Below are 16645 nucleotides of genomic sequence, written 5' to 3' on the forward strand. Positions count from 1 at the left end.
GATGTATATGTAAATTATATTAAATTTATATCTGTTATTTAATTATATCTAGCTTAAATTTATATTTGAATTATATTACATTTTTCTATGTATGGTTGGGCTTTGTAAATTTCACATTTAACATTTCTATTCCATTTATATTTCTTTTCTCTGTGCTGCTGGAACACTGCATTTTCCCCCTGTGGAACAAATAAAGGACTTTCAATCGATTCAAATCAATCTAAATTATTAAAATGTCACTGTGTGATAACATGAGACAAGGCACCAATCAAATTTGTTTTGTAACTGCAGATAGCATTTCTACATTTGCCAAAGAATAATAAAACACAATAGATGTATGACATATCTGTACTTCCATTTAAAAGCTGCCTTTGAATGATCAGGATTCTATGGCTGTAGCTCTGTCACTTCACGTGACTCACTTTGCACCTGGTTCCTTCTTTCTGTATGAAAATGTCATTTAGAACTTTCCGATACATTGTTTGCAACAATGTATCGTTTTAAGTGACGTCATCATCTAATTTGACCGAGATATGCAAATGAGCCTCTATACAAAATAGAAGATGAAGGTCATCTAGAACGTTCCTCAGTGAGGAGTTGGCAACAATGTGTCCGTTTTAAAGCTCTTTTTTGGCAAAACGCAATAAAGTGCATCATATTTAATTTAATCATCAAGCATTTAATTTAAATATTAACATTATTTCATTCTACGTTGCACATCAACTATGTCATGACCATATGTTTTGCAGGAGTTCTGATGGTCAAAATGTCTAATCTAAAAGTGAGGAATTAGGGTTTGAAAATGTTTCATTTGCACTCCCTGTCTCCTCTCATAATAACCTCCCGGTTGAATCTGGGATATTATGTTGGACCACCTTCGGTGTTGTGACCATGCCGGTCTTGTCCTGTTTATCTCTGCATGTTCCTGCGTGGATTGAACGCAGCAGGACAACGCCCTCTCCTTCTGTGGAAAAGGGACACTCGAAGCTGATTGGTCGATGCAGGCGTCAATCAAAGTCCTGGTCCGCCGCGTTCCAGTAATCCCGGCCCACTCGGGATCATTGGGAATGGTGAAAGCGCGGAGGATGGTTACGCGACCGTGAGGAGACCGACCTGCTAAAATATTTACGACGTTTTGAAGGATCCGATTTTACTTGGATACACAGTCGTAGGAACACAGCGCACGATTGACCATCAAAACAGAGGTAATTGTTGTGTCATGTGTGTATTTTTGAAACTAGTTTCGCTGAAGGGAGTTGGTGGATGGCACCACTCGGGCCAGCACTGTTTTTCCCAAACACTAGTGGCCTGTCTTCATCTGTTTTTGTGCTTAGTGACAGAGGACGGCTTATCTGTGAATTTAGACTACCTGCCATCCCCCACTATTCCTATTTCCTTTAGTGACATGAGGCAGTCATTTCACCTTCAGTTCGTTATTATGTAGTGAATTCTACACGACTTCTCTGTAACGCTACCCTTCATGCTGCTAATGCTAATGCTAATGATGCACTTCGTCTTGTGATGATGCAGATGGTTATAGCTGCTGCATTGAGACACGTTTTTCTCAGTAGAACACAATCATAAACAGTTAATAGCAGCCACACATGAAATTAGAAGAGGATTGAAGGAGACGTGTTGTTTTACTCATGTTTGATCGTATCTTTGGGTGTTGGGGACCCCAGGGTGGGATGCGCGTCATGACGTCACGACGGTTGTTTGTCTCACACGTTCAAGAAGGTCACGTTAAAAAAAAATCAAGAAGGTCACATCAGCTGCTATTTCTTTTCTGATGTCTTTCCCCTCGTAGCCAGTCTTTTTCAGCTTGGATACATCTAATCAGTAGTTTGATCTGTCACTATGTTATTTATATCACATCCAAGCTCTGAACTCATGATCAAAAATAGCCTCCTTGCTTAGAAAAAGAGGCTTGTTCTCTTCTTGTGTCACATTCAATAATATCACAAAACTGTTTGTGTTTTTTATGCAGAATTTATAACTGCTGGCTACAAAATAACACTCCTCACTGAATAACAGGTTACTTTCACATTCAAAAGTGCACAACGTGAAACCACGTGTTGACATAATGACAAATGATATTCATTCATTTCCAAGGAGAGAGATGCTTATCGGTGTTATGGTGTATGCAACTGCAGGTCATTCTTCAAGAACATGGTTTTCCTTTCAGATAATTGAAGAGTTTTTGCTGCTGTTGGCCACCACTAAAAGGGAAATCATAAAATGATACAGTAGAGAAATGTTACAAATCGTCACTGTATTTATGACAAACCATTTTTGATACACAACATGCTCTAACAATACTCCTTTGATCTTTTTGAGCAATGTCACTGTTATTTAGTAGGCGACATTGTAGTTGCACTCCGGCTGTCTGGCATCAATGCAAAACTATGATGTGTTTTTTTCAGACAATGTTAATCAGTGAAATATCACGTTCACCTCATTGCACTGACATCCCATTTTTCAAATTTTTGAATGCATTGTAGTGTGATAAAATGATAACAGTATGCCATGTTTCTCATTTGTGCTTTATCTCATTCAAAATGATGTTATGGAATGCATCACCGGCTGTCTTGAATAAGAGCAAGCTATAAGAATTTTCTCATTGAATCCTGTCCTCATGGCGTGATTCAATTTGAGAAACAACATTAGTTGCTGTAACTAAATATAAAGTACTGCTTGTACCTTGGCAGGACAGTGGCCGCCCTGTCGGAATGTTTTCTTTGTAACTAACCCCTTTGATGGTGTTTGTGCCAGGAATGAAAGACCTAAACTGTGTATTTCAGATCAAGGGTTATAACACTAACCCTTGTGCTTTGTGACTGTGGGTGTGTGTGCTAAAACTAAAAAAAAAAAACAGACTTCTGTATATATATAAAACTGTATATTTATAAAGTGAGTTTTTCCTAGTTTCCTGTTGCTTCCAGCGTACGCATTTAGTGTTCATAAAGGATTACAGTGAGGGAAGGAAGGAAGAAAGGAAGGAAATGCTATTTGGTTGAATGCCAATGGCTGTCGACACAGAGGATTGAATGTCCCTTTTTCTAGTGAGGTCAGAGCACTGACTTTTCACACGGACACAGCCATTTTTTTAACGCTCCCTCATTTTTTTTTTCCCCACTTTTTCCTCTCTCGAGCATCCGGTCCTCTCGTTGCATTCAAAGGTCAGACATAATTAGCTGCAACTTCGGCTCGTGTTTCAAAATGTCACCACACTTACGGAGTTCAGTGGAGACGCTGTGTGCTTATTTCTGTGGTTCCTGGCGGTCATTGTATGACGGGGTAATGACAGCGTTGCAGAGCGTGGGCCGAGAACCGCCGCACCAGTTTTTCCTGGAGTTGCATCGCAAGAAAACTTTCAAGGATTCGGAAACTTGTTTCAGAACGTGACTTTAATTGTCACCTGTCTTAGTTTGCGTACTAAAGGGGACAAACATAAACGTGCTTGAATTATATCAACAGAAAAACAGCTTCATTTTGAGACAACCTCTTAAATGCAGTTCTTCTATAGCTGTCTAGTTTTGACTCGCATATCCCCCCCATAATCCCCCATCATTTTAGTATTAAGCTTTTGAATATTAATACGATCGTCACAGCTTATAAAAGGTGACGATTTAAAAGTGTTTAGACAGTTCTGAAACCATTTTGGTGCTTCTTTCACAAGAAGTTTCTTTTTCTCTAAGCAGTGGCAGTGGAGTGTAATTTTGGCTTTGGCTCTCTTTCATTTTTATTTCTGTCCTGTTTGAAGTGGTTTCAGTGTGGTTAGCAGTTGCTTTCATCCCTTAAAATCTTGAAACAGGCTCACAGATGAGTAAATACAGCAAAAGGTTTGTTTAGATGTATATATATATAAGTTTGTTTAAAAATCAAGTTCAATAACCTTTGGACACGGGGGTATGAGAGGCCCTGCTTGCAGTTTGTGTGTATTCTTTGACTTTTGCAGTTCCCAAACTTGTGGTGATGTAGGTTCTCTAAATACCATATGGGCATTTCAGAAAGTGTGAAAGTGGAGAAATTGGTGCATTATATGACAGTAAATCCTGTTAGTGATTTTTTGTGTGGGAGTGTATTACAGAATTCTCCATAGTGCAATACACCCCGGTGATAAAATCATTCTGGATACACTGTTGGTTAATAAAAGTGCCTGTATTGCAGTTTATTACTTCCTTTGATCCAACATTGTATTTGTTGTAACACTTCATTGAGCCAAGAAACACATCGAGTGCATATCATATATCAACATTTTAAGAAACAAGTCTGACATGAATTTTGGGCCGTGTTGCCCAGCCCTATGGCTCAATCCTAAATGTTGCTTTGTGAGGCTGCGCCTTCAAACAGTGGAAAAGTCTTGTGTGGACAAAGGCGGTAACCTGAGTGTTAATGCTGTGTTTTAACTGAAGCCTATCCTTCCTGAAATAGCGCAGCAGCAGCCGGCACACAGGTGGGCTCGGTTTAGAAGTAACATTAGTATCCTTGTGGTTTTTCCAGCTTATGGCCGCATTCATTACAGCTGCTGGGACAGGGACCAGAGACCAGAAAGAGGTATTGATCTGTGTGTTGTGTGCATTTATAGCTATCAGTTTCTTGATAAGATTTCCCAGAATCTAGAGCTTTTTTTTTTTTCCCTGCTTCCCATCAGTGCTTTACCCTTCTTCTTTTTTTTTCTTTTTTTTTTCCTTTTCTTTGGTCCGTAAGGGGCGTGAAGGAGTGAAGGATATGTGAAAAGTTGTGAAACATTACAGCTGGATGGCTTGGAAAAGGATCTCTTCATGTTTGAACTCACATGGCTCAGAAAGCATTTTTGGTGAAGTGTGTGAAACTGCCACTGCACACAGCTGTATTTACGTTGAGCCATGTGTCTGAATTTCATCCAAAGGTGATGTTTTTTTTGTTTGTTTTTTTTTTTAAGGGAGGAAGATTTTTCAAAGTAGTAGCTGACCGTGAACAATTTCAAATGTTCACATTATCTTCTTAACCAGTTTACACTTATGTATTTATTTGTTTATTTTAACTGCAGAAGTGACTTTTTTAAGATTCTGTGGCTTCCAGACCTTCAGTCGTTACTTTACCTTGAACACACAGAGGAAAAATCAGTCGCCTTGATTGCAAAACAAACCACGACGCCGTGCCCTTGGTTCTATCCTTGTAGGCCCCACATTTGAATAACAAAACCGTGAAAACATAAGTGAAACCACTTTGGGGGGGGAGGAGGCAAAGCACATCTGAAATGTGAAATTCATTCCGCTGGAATAACATCATCCAGCGGAAGGAGAGAGGAAATGTACTTGACAAGTGAATATCAAGATGTCGTCTCTGGATTCCTTCACACTCAGTGGCAGCAAGCATGATAAGTAATGTATTAGATTAGATTGTGCTCTGCTCCTTTTACCGTCCTTTCCTCCCATGCTAATAGATGTATTGCATTTCCTGGATAAATGTCATCTACAAGGATTGCAGATTTTTAGAATTTACAGACTACTGCTGTTTGGACTGTTTCACCCTCGTGAAAACAAGATAAATTATACATAATAGTCGACATGTTAATAATTAGCTCAACTTTTCCAGGTTTTGAGAGCAGTTATAATGTACTAATGCTGTCTGTTCCTACTTTCAAGATGAAAGTAGGAGCTGGCTGCGTTGTCGGTAGCCACGCGGGTTTCACTATGATGCTTCAGGTTGGGTTGAGACTTGTTGCCTGGAGCAGGTTCACCGTAAGTGTTTGCGTCTCTGCGGGGTTTGTCTGGCTCGTGCTGTTGCCGTAAAGGGCTTGGTGGATATTGACAGCATTGTTTCGTCGGTCCTGCCCGAGCTTGTCTCGAGGGAAACCAAACCAGACCAACTGCTCTGCGTCGTTGCCGTGGCACTTCCACACACAAACCCTGAGATTTATCCACACACACTGGCAGGCCCGTCCACATCAAGTTGCAACATCTCATTTTGTGCACTGAGGTGTGTCTGTCTGCTGTTTTTAAGAGAGAAACATTCAAATATTGCATGGTGTTGAATTGTGCTTTCCACATTTTGATATCTTTCTTTTTTATTGCAACTATAAAATATTTTCAGATTCCAGGTCAGCTTTACCCACACTGTTATAATATTTTGCACAATTACTGATGTGAATATTTGAATATATATCTATCGCAGTGTTAAAGGGATACTTCAACATTTTGGCAAATTGGCCCATTTAGCGCAATTCCTTAGTCATTTCGAACAGCGTACTTACTTTTTTTGTGAGGGCGAGCTGTTGTTTGTTCAGAGGTGAGTCGGGGAAGGTTTTCGGGACGGACTCAATGGAAGTGAATGGTATTTTTGCTTCCCCTCGTCAAACTCATCAAATACACAATCCAACAACCCCAAAACACTTTTGTGGGCATGTTATAATCTGCACATTCACTACGCTGTGAAATATTAATGCAAAATTACGAGATTGAGTTGTTTATGCGAAGATTGCTAAGACAAAACTACTTACTAAATATGGCGTCTGGGCGTAGTGATTTCAAAAGAAAAAGTAGTTCCCTGTATTTGCTTCAGTGTCGTAACGCTACAATATTATTTGTTGGTGTTCCACAGCGTAGTGAATGTGCGGATTATAACATGTCCACCAAAGTGTTTTGGGGTTGTTGGATTGTGTATTTGATGAGTTTGACGAGGGGAAGCAAAAATACCATTCACTTCCATTGCGTCCGTCCCAAAAACCTTCCCCGACTCACCTCTGAATAAACAATAGCTCGCCCTCACAAAAAAAAGTAAGTACGCTGTTTGAAATGACTAAGGAATTGCGCTAAATGGGCCAATTTGCCAAAATGTTGAAGTATCCCTTTAAAAGAAGGTCCTGAAATGTGAGACGGACCTATTGGCATGCCGCCTTTTTCACCACAGATCCATTTACAGCTGTTGGAACTGAGGCTTCATGTGTGACTTCATCCTGTCAGTTCCACAGCTGTCAGCTGTCTTTGTGTCCCAGCTTTACTGTACCAGCGGGGAGTGGGGGCTCCTCTTTGTCTTGCTATTTGCAATCCCACAAGATTGGAGAAGAAGAAAAAGAAACAGTCAGTTGTTCATAAAGTACACACATTTACAAAGTACAGAAGCAGGGGACAGGTGAACTGGAATAGCAACAGTGGTGAGCCTTATAAAACCGGACCTGTTTACACACACTTGTGCTTACTTTCACATTGAATCTGAAGCGGAGCTTGCATAGTGAAGCACTGATGTAACGTTAGTTTTTCTGGCTGTGGGAGCTCCCTGACTTTGACCGCCAATCTTAAGGGAGTCATTGCAGAGGTTGAAAAACGTTTTCTACACATTCACTTTTTTTTCCCCTCTATACATGGCTAATGCCAGGAAACTCGGTGAATAAAAGTAGTTTTAAAAGCTTCACGGCCAGCACTGTGAACGTTCCTCCTAACATATGTTAACTTATTTTCTGATGTGTCTGCAGTTTACAAAATCCTTAAGCATATGAATCTTACATCAACCATTTGTCTCTTTCTCTGTCTCGGTTTCTTCCAGGATCCCCTCTGTGTGTTGCCTCTGAGGATGTGTAGCAGGTTGTTGCTGTAGTGAGGAGGATCATTGTTTCAGAACCTGCAGAAAGGCTTGGAAAGTTAATCGTCATGTCTCCTGTAAACGTCATTCCCGGGCCGAGGCCCAGCTGCAGCCTCGTGTGGATCCTATGGGTTCTCCAGGGCCTCTTGTCTATGCAGGCTCATGCAAAAATAGGTAAAAACGAGACTTTTTTAAAAGAGAGTTGTATACAATATGAATTCTTTATAGATCTTCATGTATCTGTTGATCTGCATACAAGCTAAAATGTCACAAAGTTCTTTACAAAGTTAAAAACAATATGTGTATTTAGCGATAATTTTTCATGCTAAATGTTTCGCTGATTTGATCAAAGTTCGCTGCAAAAGCTAAATCCTGTCTTTTTTTGGGGGGTGGTAGTCCTTACTGTACCCGACCAGGTGACTTTGTCAGGCAACACTAAAGCCCAGCAACTGTCTATTTCCTGGAATGGAGGCGCTGCCACGACCTTTGACCTGATCATTCTTCGAACTGAATTCAACGAAACTGTCTTCTATGTAAGTGCATTTTTTCATGACAGATCATGGCTAATGAGTGGAATTTTTTTTTTTTTTTTGTGCAAAGACAGCAAAGCTCCTTTCTCCTGCTGTGATGTTCTACAAGGTTTTTATTACTTTTTATTATTGCCGTTGCCATTTTTTTTCTCCTGTTTGTGTTGTCTTTAGGACACCGTGTCTCCAACAGTGAATCAGGTGAACGGTCGACACCAGTGGAACTGGACCTCGGCCGAACCGCTGGAGTGTACCTCGCTTTCCGTTCAGATTCGCTCCAGATATGAACAGACAACAAGTGAATGGAGCAAGACTCAGATACATGAAGGTCTCACATTTATAATGACGGTTTATTAAAGCTGATTGTAATTGAAATTATATTCTCCCCGTGCATCCCGGTTATTAAGACCCCTTTTTTTTTTTTTCATTTTGTCATTCGAACTTTTTAGGAAAGGACATCCCCGGCACGAAGAGCAATGGGATGTACCCCATCGACAAAGTAGTCCCCGTTGGGGCCAACACCACTTTCTGTTGCATCGTAGCAGAGCGGAAAGCCTTTCAGAGCATGCACTACGACAACACACCGATGAACGTGACGCGACTGAGCAGACGGACTTACGCAGCGACGGCGTTCAATCAGAGACCATCCAGGCCGAGCGGAACCAACATACCTTGTTATACGAGCCCGCTGGAGCCACTGAACAGCGGGACCGTCGTGTTCGTCGGATGTAAGAGGATCATGTAGAAAAATAAGAGAGTGAATGTCAACCCTTATAAGTTTACATCTAAGTTTTTACTTGTTTTGGCGTCTTCCCTAGATGCACCTCTACCAAGTGACCTGGTGTGTGAGACGTATGACCTGACTTCAGCTGTTTGCAAATGGAAGGAAGGCCGAGACACTCACTTAACTGGGAAACGGAGAACACGCTACTGGTTAAACTCACGGTAAACAATTTCAACTGCACACACAGTCATGGACTTGTTGCAAAGCATAACTGTACCCACTCACACAGTCACAGAACATTTGATTTGTAATTCAAAAATGGTTTAATTGTAGTTATATTTTTTTCTATCGTATCTCATCGAGACGGTCCCACAACGAACTGTTGATCCCACTTTTGAAGTGCTTGTCTGCTCGAGGAGGAGAGATGTTACACTCCCCCCCTCTGTACATCAGTACATTTTTGAACAGCATGCAGTGTCGTCATCTCGAAACAAGCAGAAACAGAAGTGGCAGTAACGTTGTTTTTTTTCTCTCTTTCTCTGTCTTTGGACACTCTTACTGTGTCTGAGATGATATTGCTGAATTATTTATGATAAGTCCATCTTCCTTTTTCTAAAAAGTGTTTTCTCTCCAGAAAACATAAACCAGCAGAGAGAGAGAGTTGAGAAAAACACCAAGAAGCACTTAGTCTAAGTAACCACTTGCCTCTGTGTCCATTTGATAGCGGTTTGGCCGTCTTCCAGATCCGTTACAGGAATGGTCAGAAGGCTGACCAGAATTCATATTTGAGGATGTGTCTTTTGCTGTTTGAGTATTTGAAGTGGTCGTAAATTATTTTAATAGCGTTCGATCCCTTCGATTGTTGTGCTCCCAGATAATCAGAAGTTAGATTTTGACTGCTGGTGTTGTTTGCAGTTCGTGTCCTCAAGACAAACAGGAATGCGAGTTGCCCCAGTGGGAGGGTAACTGGACCCTGGTGGCTGTGAACCCTCTCGGTCAGCACAGCCTGACGGACTCTGCTGAACTCACACACAGAGGTGGGCGTCTCCTCCACTGCACACCCAGTGACAAGAAAAATAAGAAAAACATATCACAAATCAAAGTTTCTGTTCAGCTCGCTCATGCAGTTTCTCCCGTCCTCCTCAGTGTGTCCCGTAGCTCCGTCCAAGCTGAGCTCTGTGGTGCAGGCCTGGAATGCCACTGTGGCGTGGGAGTGGAAGCACCAAAGTTACTCCTCCCTCGCTCTTGTCTGCCAGGTCGAGCTCTCAACCGAAGGGAACAAAACGAAGGTGAGCGCGTTAAAGTTTTTGTTTGCATCGTTAATAAGATGGCCTAACCTCCATCACATGTCTGCCTACTACTGACTCATTTGCCTTTCATCATCAAGAAGTGCGAGTTCCTTTCTCTCTGTGTGGCTCATCGATGTGTTTGTGTGCAGCGCATCTACTCGGGCGTGGGTCTGCGGTCTGTTATCATACCGGGCCTGTATCCTGACGAGCAACACATTGTTCGAGTCCGCTGTGGCTCCCAAAGGAATTTCTGGAAGTGGGGAATTTGGAGTGATCCAATTGCCTTCAGAACCAACGCTGACGGTAAAGCATGCCTTGTGCGGCAACTCCTCTTTCTGTCTGAAGCCTTCCCAACAAGTAGTGATTTTTTTTTCCCCTGTCAACCCTTTTTTTTAATTGTGATAAATTGTTTGGAAAATGCGGCCCTATACTTAAACCAAACATCCATTCCTGTTTTTTGTTCATTGACATGCTTCTCTCCTTTCAGTTCCAGATGCCCTTGATGTGTGGATGTGGATGAACGGGGACAACACAGCACAGGTGGTTTGGAAGGTGTGTGTGTGTGTTTTTTTTTTTTTTTTTAAGTTGTTAAGTTGGTCTACATGACACTTTTCTGAAAGAAAATACAGAAGGTCAAAAAGGAAGTTCTTTCTTTGTGTTCATTTGATTCAGTTAAGACATTCTGGTAAGAATTGCTTTACATTATGGGTTTCAAACTGCCTTGAAAGTCGAAAAAACAGAATTTTAAACATGGAATTCATAATGTTATTAATCACAATTAACAATGGACCTGCTGTGATTAATCACAATTTAGGTCATAATGGCACATTCTGTACAAACTTTTCTTTTTACTTTACTCTCCTTCAAAGTTTGAATCTTTGTAAGTGAAAAACCCTGTTTAATATAATCTTTGTGGGCTTTTTTTCCCTCTCCTTCTCCTCCATCGCTTTTAGCCTCTGACACCAAGACAAAGTCACGGCCAAATCACAAATTATGAAGTGACTCTGTGGAGCCCTGAAGAAAACCGACAGCACACTGAAATCTTGCCACCAACGACCCGCACGGTGTCAGTCAACCTCACACAAATTACTTCCTCCACCGGCGGGGGCAAGGTCATAGCCACCGTCCTCGCAAAGAACGCCAAAGGAGTCTCTCAACCTGCCAGTGTAACTCTGCATTTCACAGGTTTGTGGAAATAGTGAAAAAATTCCGAGTGGCTGAATTGGTTTTCATTTTCTGACAGTTTTTTTTTTCTGTTTTGATGCGCTGTGCTCACTTTTAAACACTCCCAAGCAGCAATTTCAGAGACGCAGATATAAAGCTGTGACACTGCTGTGTGTTTGTGTTTTTCTTTCCAGATGCAGATTCTCTTCCTGTGTCCAGGACAGATTATACAGACAGAGGCTTCCCTCTATCCTGGCAGAGCAACACCTCATGTAGCTTCGTGGTGGAATGGCATAATGCTGCCTGCTTCCACGACTGCCCTGTGGAGTGGATCAGAGTTGCCGCTGGAAGCACGAATGCCTCCGTTGAGTCAGGTGTGGCATTTCAGAAGGAATACAATTCCTATCATTTATTCTTTGCTAAAACCTCAATCTTTCTCCCTTCTGTAATTATTTCTTGTGGATACTCATTTAAAGATCTTGCAAGAGTTTACACTCCTTCCAAAGTAAATATACGCTGCCAGATTTCACATTCCTGATGCCATATTGTTTTTGTTATTAGCCAACTTCGAGGCAGGTCAGAGGTACAGCTTTTCCCTGTACAGCTGCCCTTCAGATTTCCCCGAACTGCTGCAGCGCTGGCAGGGCTACAGCCAGGAGCTGGGTAAGAACAACACTGCATTTGGAAAGCTCGCCCCTTTTGCAAAAGAAAGTGATGACTTCAGAAAAATCCGCTCTGCATTTTAATTGCTGACTGGGCGTTTTTGTTCTCTGTGCCTCGATCGCCTTTCCTCAATCTTCCCGGCCTCCACAGTCCCCTTCAGCTCCGTCCCGCTGTCAGGTACATCGCAGCAATCTGACATTGTGCTCACCTGGGGGGAGATTCCCACGGTGAACCAAAGAGGCTTCCTCCTGGGCTACAATGTTTACATCAGTAATGGCTTTCAGCTTACCAGTCTCGGTAAATGAGTTGCTTCTAACCCGTTAAACTCATTCACTGCTCTCATTTTTTATTTATTTTTTTTTAATGTGTGGCTCTTGCTTCTTCTCTCCCATCTTGTTGTATGAACAGCCAATCTGACAGACCTGGAGACGAGGAACTACACAGTGAAGGGCCTCTCTCGGGGCACCTATAAATTCACTGTGAAGGCCTACACTTCGGCAGGCGAGGACACGGGCGCCACTGTTTCTGTCACGCTGGCGCCATACAGTATGTGAACATTACTACTGTAGAGAAACAGAATTAAAGCCCGCTATACGTGTTCCCTCTATTTAAAGCAACTTATGAATCTATATTTAAAATTTCTTCGAAAAATAAGTTTACACATAATATATATCAGATTATACGATATATTTTTGCCAATGTCGCATTGTTAATACGTGTTTGTTCTGTTCTGACAGCTGATTGGCTAATCCTGGAAATGTTAGGTTCCTTGGGAATTGTTTTCTTGTTGCTGGTTGGTGTCACCTTCATTTGCTACAAGAAAAGGAAATGGTAAGAGTCATATTCTCTTATTTCCAGTGAGTTAAACTGCATTGCAGAGATATTTGTTGGAAAAGAATATGAAAGTCTAGCAGACCGTTGAGTTTGTTTAAGTGATTGTAATTATTGTATAATACACGCACATATTTCTTTATTTAGGGTCAAAAAGGCGTTCTATCCAGACATACCTGAGCCCAAGCTGCCTGGTGATTGGTCCAGGACACAGGTACGGCATTACTCCCATCTATTGTGAACTGTCTTGACAAAAGCCGCACTGTGTGTTTATTTCTTGTTTTATCTACCGTTAAACAGTTCACTGCGTCATTTTAAGTGAGTGAATGGCGTTCATATTTGTGTGGCTCTTCCAGGGAACGTTGGATGTAAAGCCGTCACCTCACAACATGGTCCACATCGTGGAAAAGCCTGACTGGGACTCGAGTAAAGAAGCGCTTGTTGCCATTCCCGAAGAGGATGAGGATCACGACGGTCAGGACATGGGCGATGAGCCCGTAGACACGGACGAGCCAACGTCGTTGCGATACTACAACCAGGTCGTAGATGAGCGGCCCATCAGGCCGCGGTTTCCTGACTCGACGTCTTCCGCGTCTTCTTTGGACTCGGCACAGACAGATGTGACATACACGGGAATCCAGACCTCAGGGTCGTCCCTGGTCTTCCAGCTGGATCAGCAGGGCTCCTGTGAGGGCCACCAAGTCCAGGATGATCACCCCATCCGCTCCGGAGGGAGAGGCTACTGGCCTCAAATGCAGCAAAGTGCAGCCTGTAATGAAGTAGGTCTGGCTTCGCCGGAGCCTTTACTCGAACCCCAGGCCGCCATTAGTGGAGGCTATAAACCTCAGATCTCCTGGCATTTGGACTCCCCTGGGGAGGCAGAGGAGCGGGGCAGCCTGGCACCCTCTCTGGGATCCCCCACCTCGGTGGCCTCCACTCAGTTCCTCCTCCCTGAAGGAGAAGAGCATGATGAGGAGAAACGACAGTCATCAGCGACTACCTGGTTCACCAACCTGCTGTCATCTACTAAACCATAATCGCTCAAACAGCCAAACCAGACGGGGTTCTCATTAAATCTTCCAAATCAATGCTATGACTATGGTCTTAATCCATATGGAATTAATGTCCACTTTGACGTAGCTCTACAGCGTTACTCTTGCCTTTTGATGACAGGTCAATAATACTTTTTAAGGTCCAGAGGTAGATATTTTTTCTGCCATGCAACTATCAGAAGTGAAATTCTGTATATTTATATATCCACTACACATTTCCTGATGTGGTCCCTTGAAAACTGGCGGATCCCCTCACTGCCTTTTATCCGATGCTCTTTCAAAACGGCATATCCTGAGATTCTGTTAGCTTTGTGATGTGAACAACACTGCACCACGGGACACCACACTTAAAAAGAACACCACAAAAGAATGTCTCTGTCTTCTGTTGGTCCGTCATTGGGGTCGCCTTGTATCCTTTGTTACTTTTTGAAACAGCCGTTGAGCCACTGAAAGGACACTTTTGGCTGTTAAAGAAGGAACAGTATGGTCTTCTCCCATCCGTACCAATGTAGCTTCTATGATTGCAGACAGGAACTGTGTTTCACGGTTTACCGTCAGAAAGATGCAACAATGGAAAATAATCTGATTTCACAGAAAAAGGAGCGGTGCTTTCTTTTATGGTCTGGAATTATGTGGGAAATACACCCACTGGATATACACTGATAAAAGCTAGATTGTAACTAATGTAATTTAATGACAGACACTGTCATGTTACTATTAAATGTATTCAGTTTTGTCTCCAATAGCCTGTAGAGTTTATTTTTGTTTAGCCTTTTATTTTTTTAAATACATTTTACAGTCAGGCCAGTGTTTGTTTTAATGCTATGTTTCATCTAATTGATGATTAATATTAGAAATTGTACTCGAAATGGCATGGATGGGTTTGTAATGCTTCCAATAATTTGCGACGTGTCACTTTTCACACACTGCCTTATTTCCAAAAATTAGTTTATCTTTCAGTAATGCAGCTCAGTGGTGATCAGATGTGTTGTACTGGACTTCATTCTCCACTGGCACTCAGCGTAATGAACCGAGAAAGTCGGTTGTTAGACTGCATTATTCTTGCTGCTCATCTTTCTGTGTGTTTTTGTGGATGTGAGAAATGTGTTTTGTTTTTTTTTGTTTTAAAGAAATCCCATTATATACACATTATTTTTTTTAATGTCACTAAATTTCTATTGTATTTTTTTTTATCATCTATTAGGGTTTTTCAGAGGGGGCAGAGGGACCAAAGAGAAAGCATATATTGTAAATGATTTCTAGAAAGTCATTTCGATTTAAGTATCGGTAATTTTTAATCTGATCGCTTGGATACTGTGTGTATGTGTGTGTGTCTGTGTGAGGTTGCACCATCGGCTCGGCTTCCCAAAAGTCTGGGTATGCAAAGTGTTTGCTTTGACCTACTAATCCGGTAAACGGGATGTTTTATTTTGAGTTCAGTGTATTTGCAGAGCCAGGCTCCGGTTTGCCTGTGTGTTAGCCTTTGGTATGTCAGTTCGTCAGTGCCTCCAGCCAACAAGCTTTAAGTAAAACTACTGTGACAAGAATGATGACTTAGATTTAACTATGATATATGTTTTCACAAATGAACTCATAACAGACAGGCAGTCGGTCCTCTGTAACTACTGAGAAAAAAAAAAGTGTTTTCCCTTTTTGGCCTGCAAAGCTGATCTGAAAGAAAAAATACTCTTAACTGTGTGACGATTGAACCAACTAATTTCCATTGTGTGAAATCAGTATTGAAACATGACTGCAGAGATTGTTTTCATTTGAAATATCCCTTCTTAACAAAGCAGGGCTTCAAAGAATTTGTGGTAGATGATTTGTGTTGAATGATCAACAGAACTGCACCTTTTTACCTTTTTTATGCAATTAACTGTACATAATTGTCCTTTATCTCATTTTTCTTTATGATTTGCATTATGAAACCTTATGTTGTTTTAATTTAGGATATATTGGAATGTTTGTGTCATACTAAAATGTTAACTAATTTTTTTTTTTTTTTGCCAGAGGGAAAAAAAGTCCTACTAAAATGTATAGTTGTTTTCAGACACATTAATAACTATGTAAACTGATTAGAATTGTGATATTACTGTCTTAGTTTAGCCTGCTTTGCAATAGTGATGATTACACAGCAGCGACGCTTGGCCAGAAACAAAATTAAGGAAAGAAACAGTGCGATATGGAAAATGTTGACATGCAGGTTTCTTCATTTCATTGCTTTATGTGTTTGTCCACCTACAGTTTCAATCATAGCCAGTTTACTCTGTTAAAAATTTAAGTTTGGTTTATCCAGAAAGGTAAACAACCATCTCCCTGTCTGACGGTTTTGTCAAAATCAATGCATGTTATATAAATTATGAATATAGATGGCTTGTAAACCCTTAAAGTATGTTTTTGTTACTATGTGGCTTTAAGACACTAACACTGACTAATGCTGCGCATGATGACAAGACTGAAGAATTGTACATCTAAAAAAAGTCCTCCGCCTTTAAAATTCACAGTATTTTGCAGATGGTTTTGCTCTTGATTGACTTATTGAAGTGACCTGCCTCCAACTGAATAATAAATGTTAACACTAACAACACAAAGTGATATGCTACTTGTTTAAAGGCAATAAAAGGTATTTGTCTGAATACTTGTCAGTCTCGTTAAATTATCCACGTATTTCCAAACGACAGTTTACACCACCACGAAGCCTTAATGAGGGTTTTTATCTTATTTTCTATTGAAGTATAACAACAAGTGGAGCTAAAAATACCCCCACTCACACACGACATGCCCTCTCGAGGGGTCCCGCGTGACTGTGGCGACGCGTCACCATGGCAACGG

General features: G+C 41.4%; 2 protein-coding genes across 2 annotated transcripts in view; both read left to right on the forward strand.

Moving 5' to 3' along the window:
• The window catches only part of LOC115398624 (fatty acid-binding protein, liver-type), a 34725-nt gene extending 24118 nt beyond the window's left edge, over nucleotides 1-10607 (forward strand). Inside the window, exon 6 of the mRNA XM_030105483.1 lies at nucleotides 10597-10607. The gene's annotated coding sequence lies outside the window, so the exon portion shown is untranslated. The remainder of the gene's footprint in view (nucleotides 1-10596) is intronic.
• On the forward strand, nucleotides 1062-16449 carry lifra (LIF receptor subunit alpha a). The gene is made up of 18 exons (XM_030105470.1): nucleotides 1062-1205; nucleotides 7528-7737; nucleotides 7960-8096; nucleotides 8265-8418; nucleotides 8540-8818; nucleotides 8909-9035; nucleotides 9730-9851; nucleotides 9961-10103; nucleotides 10253-10406; nucleotides 10591-10655; nucleotides 11057-11288; nucleotides 11462-11641; nucleotides 11829-11930; nucleotides 12081-12227; nucleotides 12339-12476; nucleotides 12668-12761; nucleotides 12909-12975; nucleotides 13118-16449. The coding sequence occupies exons 2-18, from the start codon at nucleotides 7632-7634 to the stop codon at nucleotides 13796-13798; spliced, it is 2928 nt and encodes a 975-aa protein (XP_029961330.1). The 5' UTR covers nucleotides 1062-1205; nucleotides 7528-7631; the 3' UTR covers nucleotides 13799-16449.
• Nucleotides 16450-16645: the final 196 nt, after the last annotated feature.

The sequence above is a fragment of the Salarias fasciatus genome, chromosome 12 (assembly GCF_902148845.1).
Source record: "Salarias fasciatus chromosome 12, fSalaFa1.1, whole genome shotgun sequence".
NCBI lineage: Eukaryota > Metazoa > Chordata > Actinopteri > Blenniiformes > Blenniidae > Salarias > Salarias fasciatus.

Bases quoted from the DNA above. Each gene is read 5' to 3' on its own strand.
- lifra (XM_030105470.1), top strand. From the start codon at position 7,632: ATGTCTCCTGTAAACGTCATTCCCGGGCCGAGGCCCAGCTGCAGCCTC. The intron at 8,419-8,539 runs GTCTCACATTTA...CGAACTTTTTAG, and splicing joins CAAGACTCAGATACATGAAG to GAAAGGACATCCCCGGCACG. The intron at 9,036-9,729 runs GTAAACAATTTC...TGTTGTTTGCAG, and splicing joins CGCTACTGGTTAAACTCACG to TTCGTGTCCTCAAGACAAAC.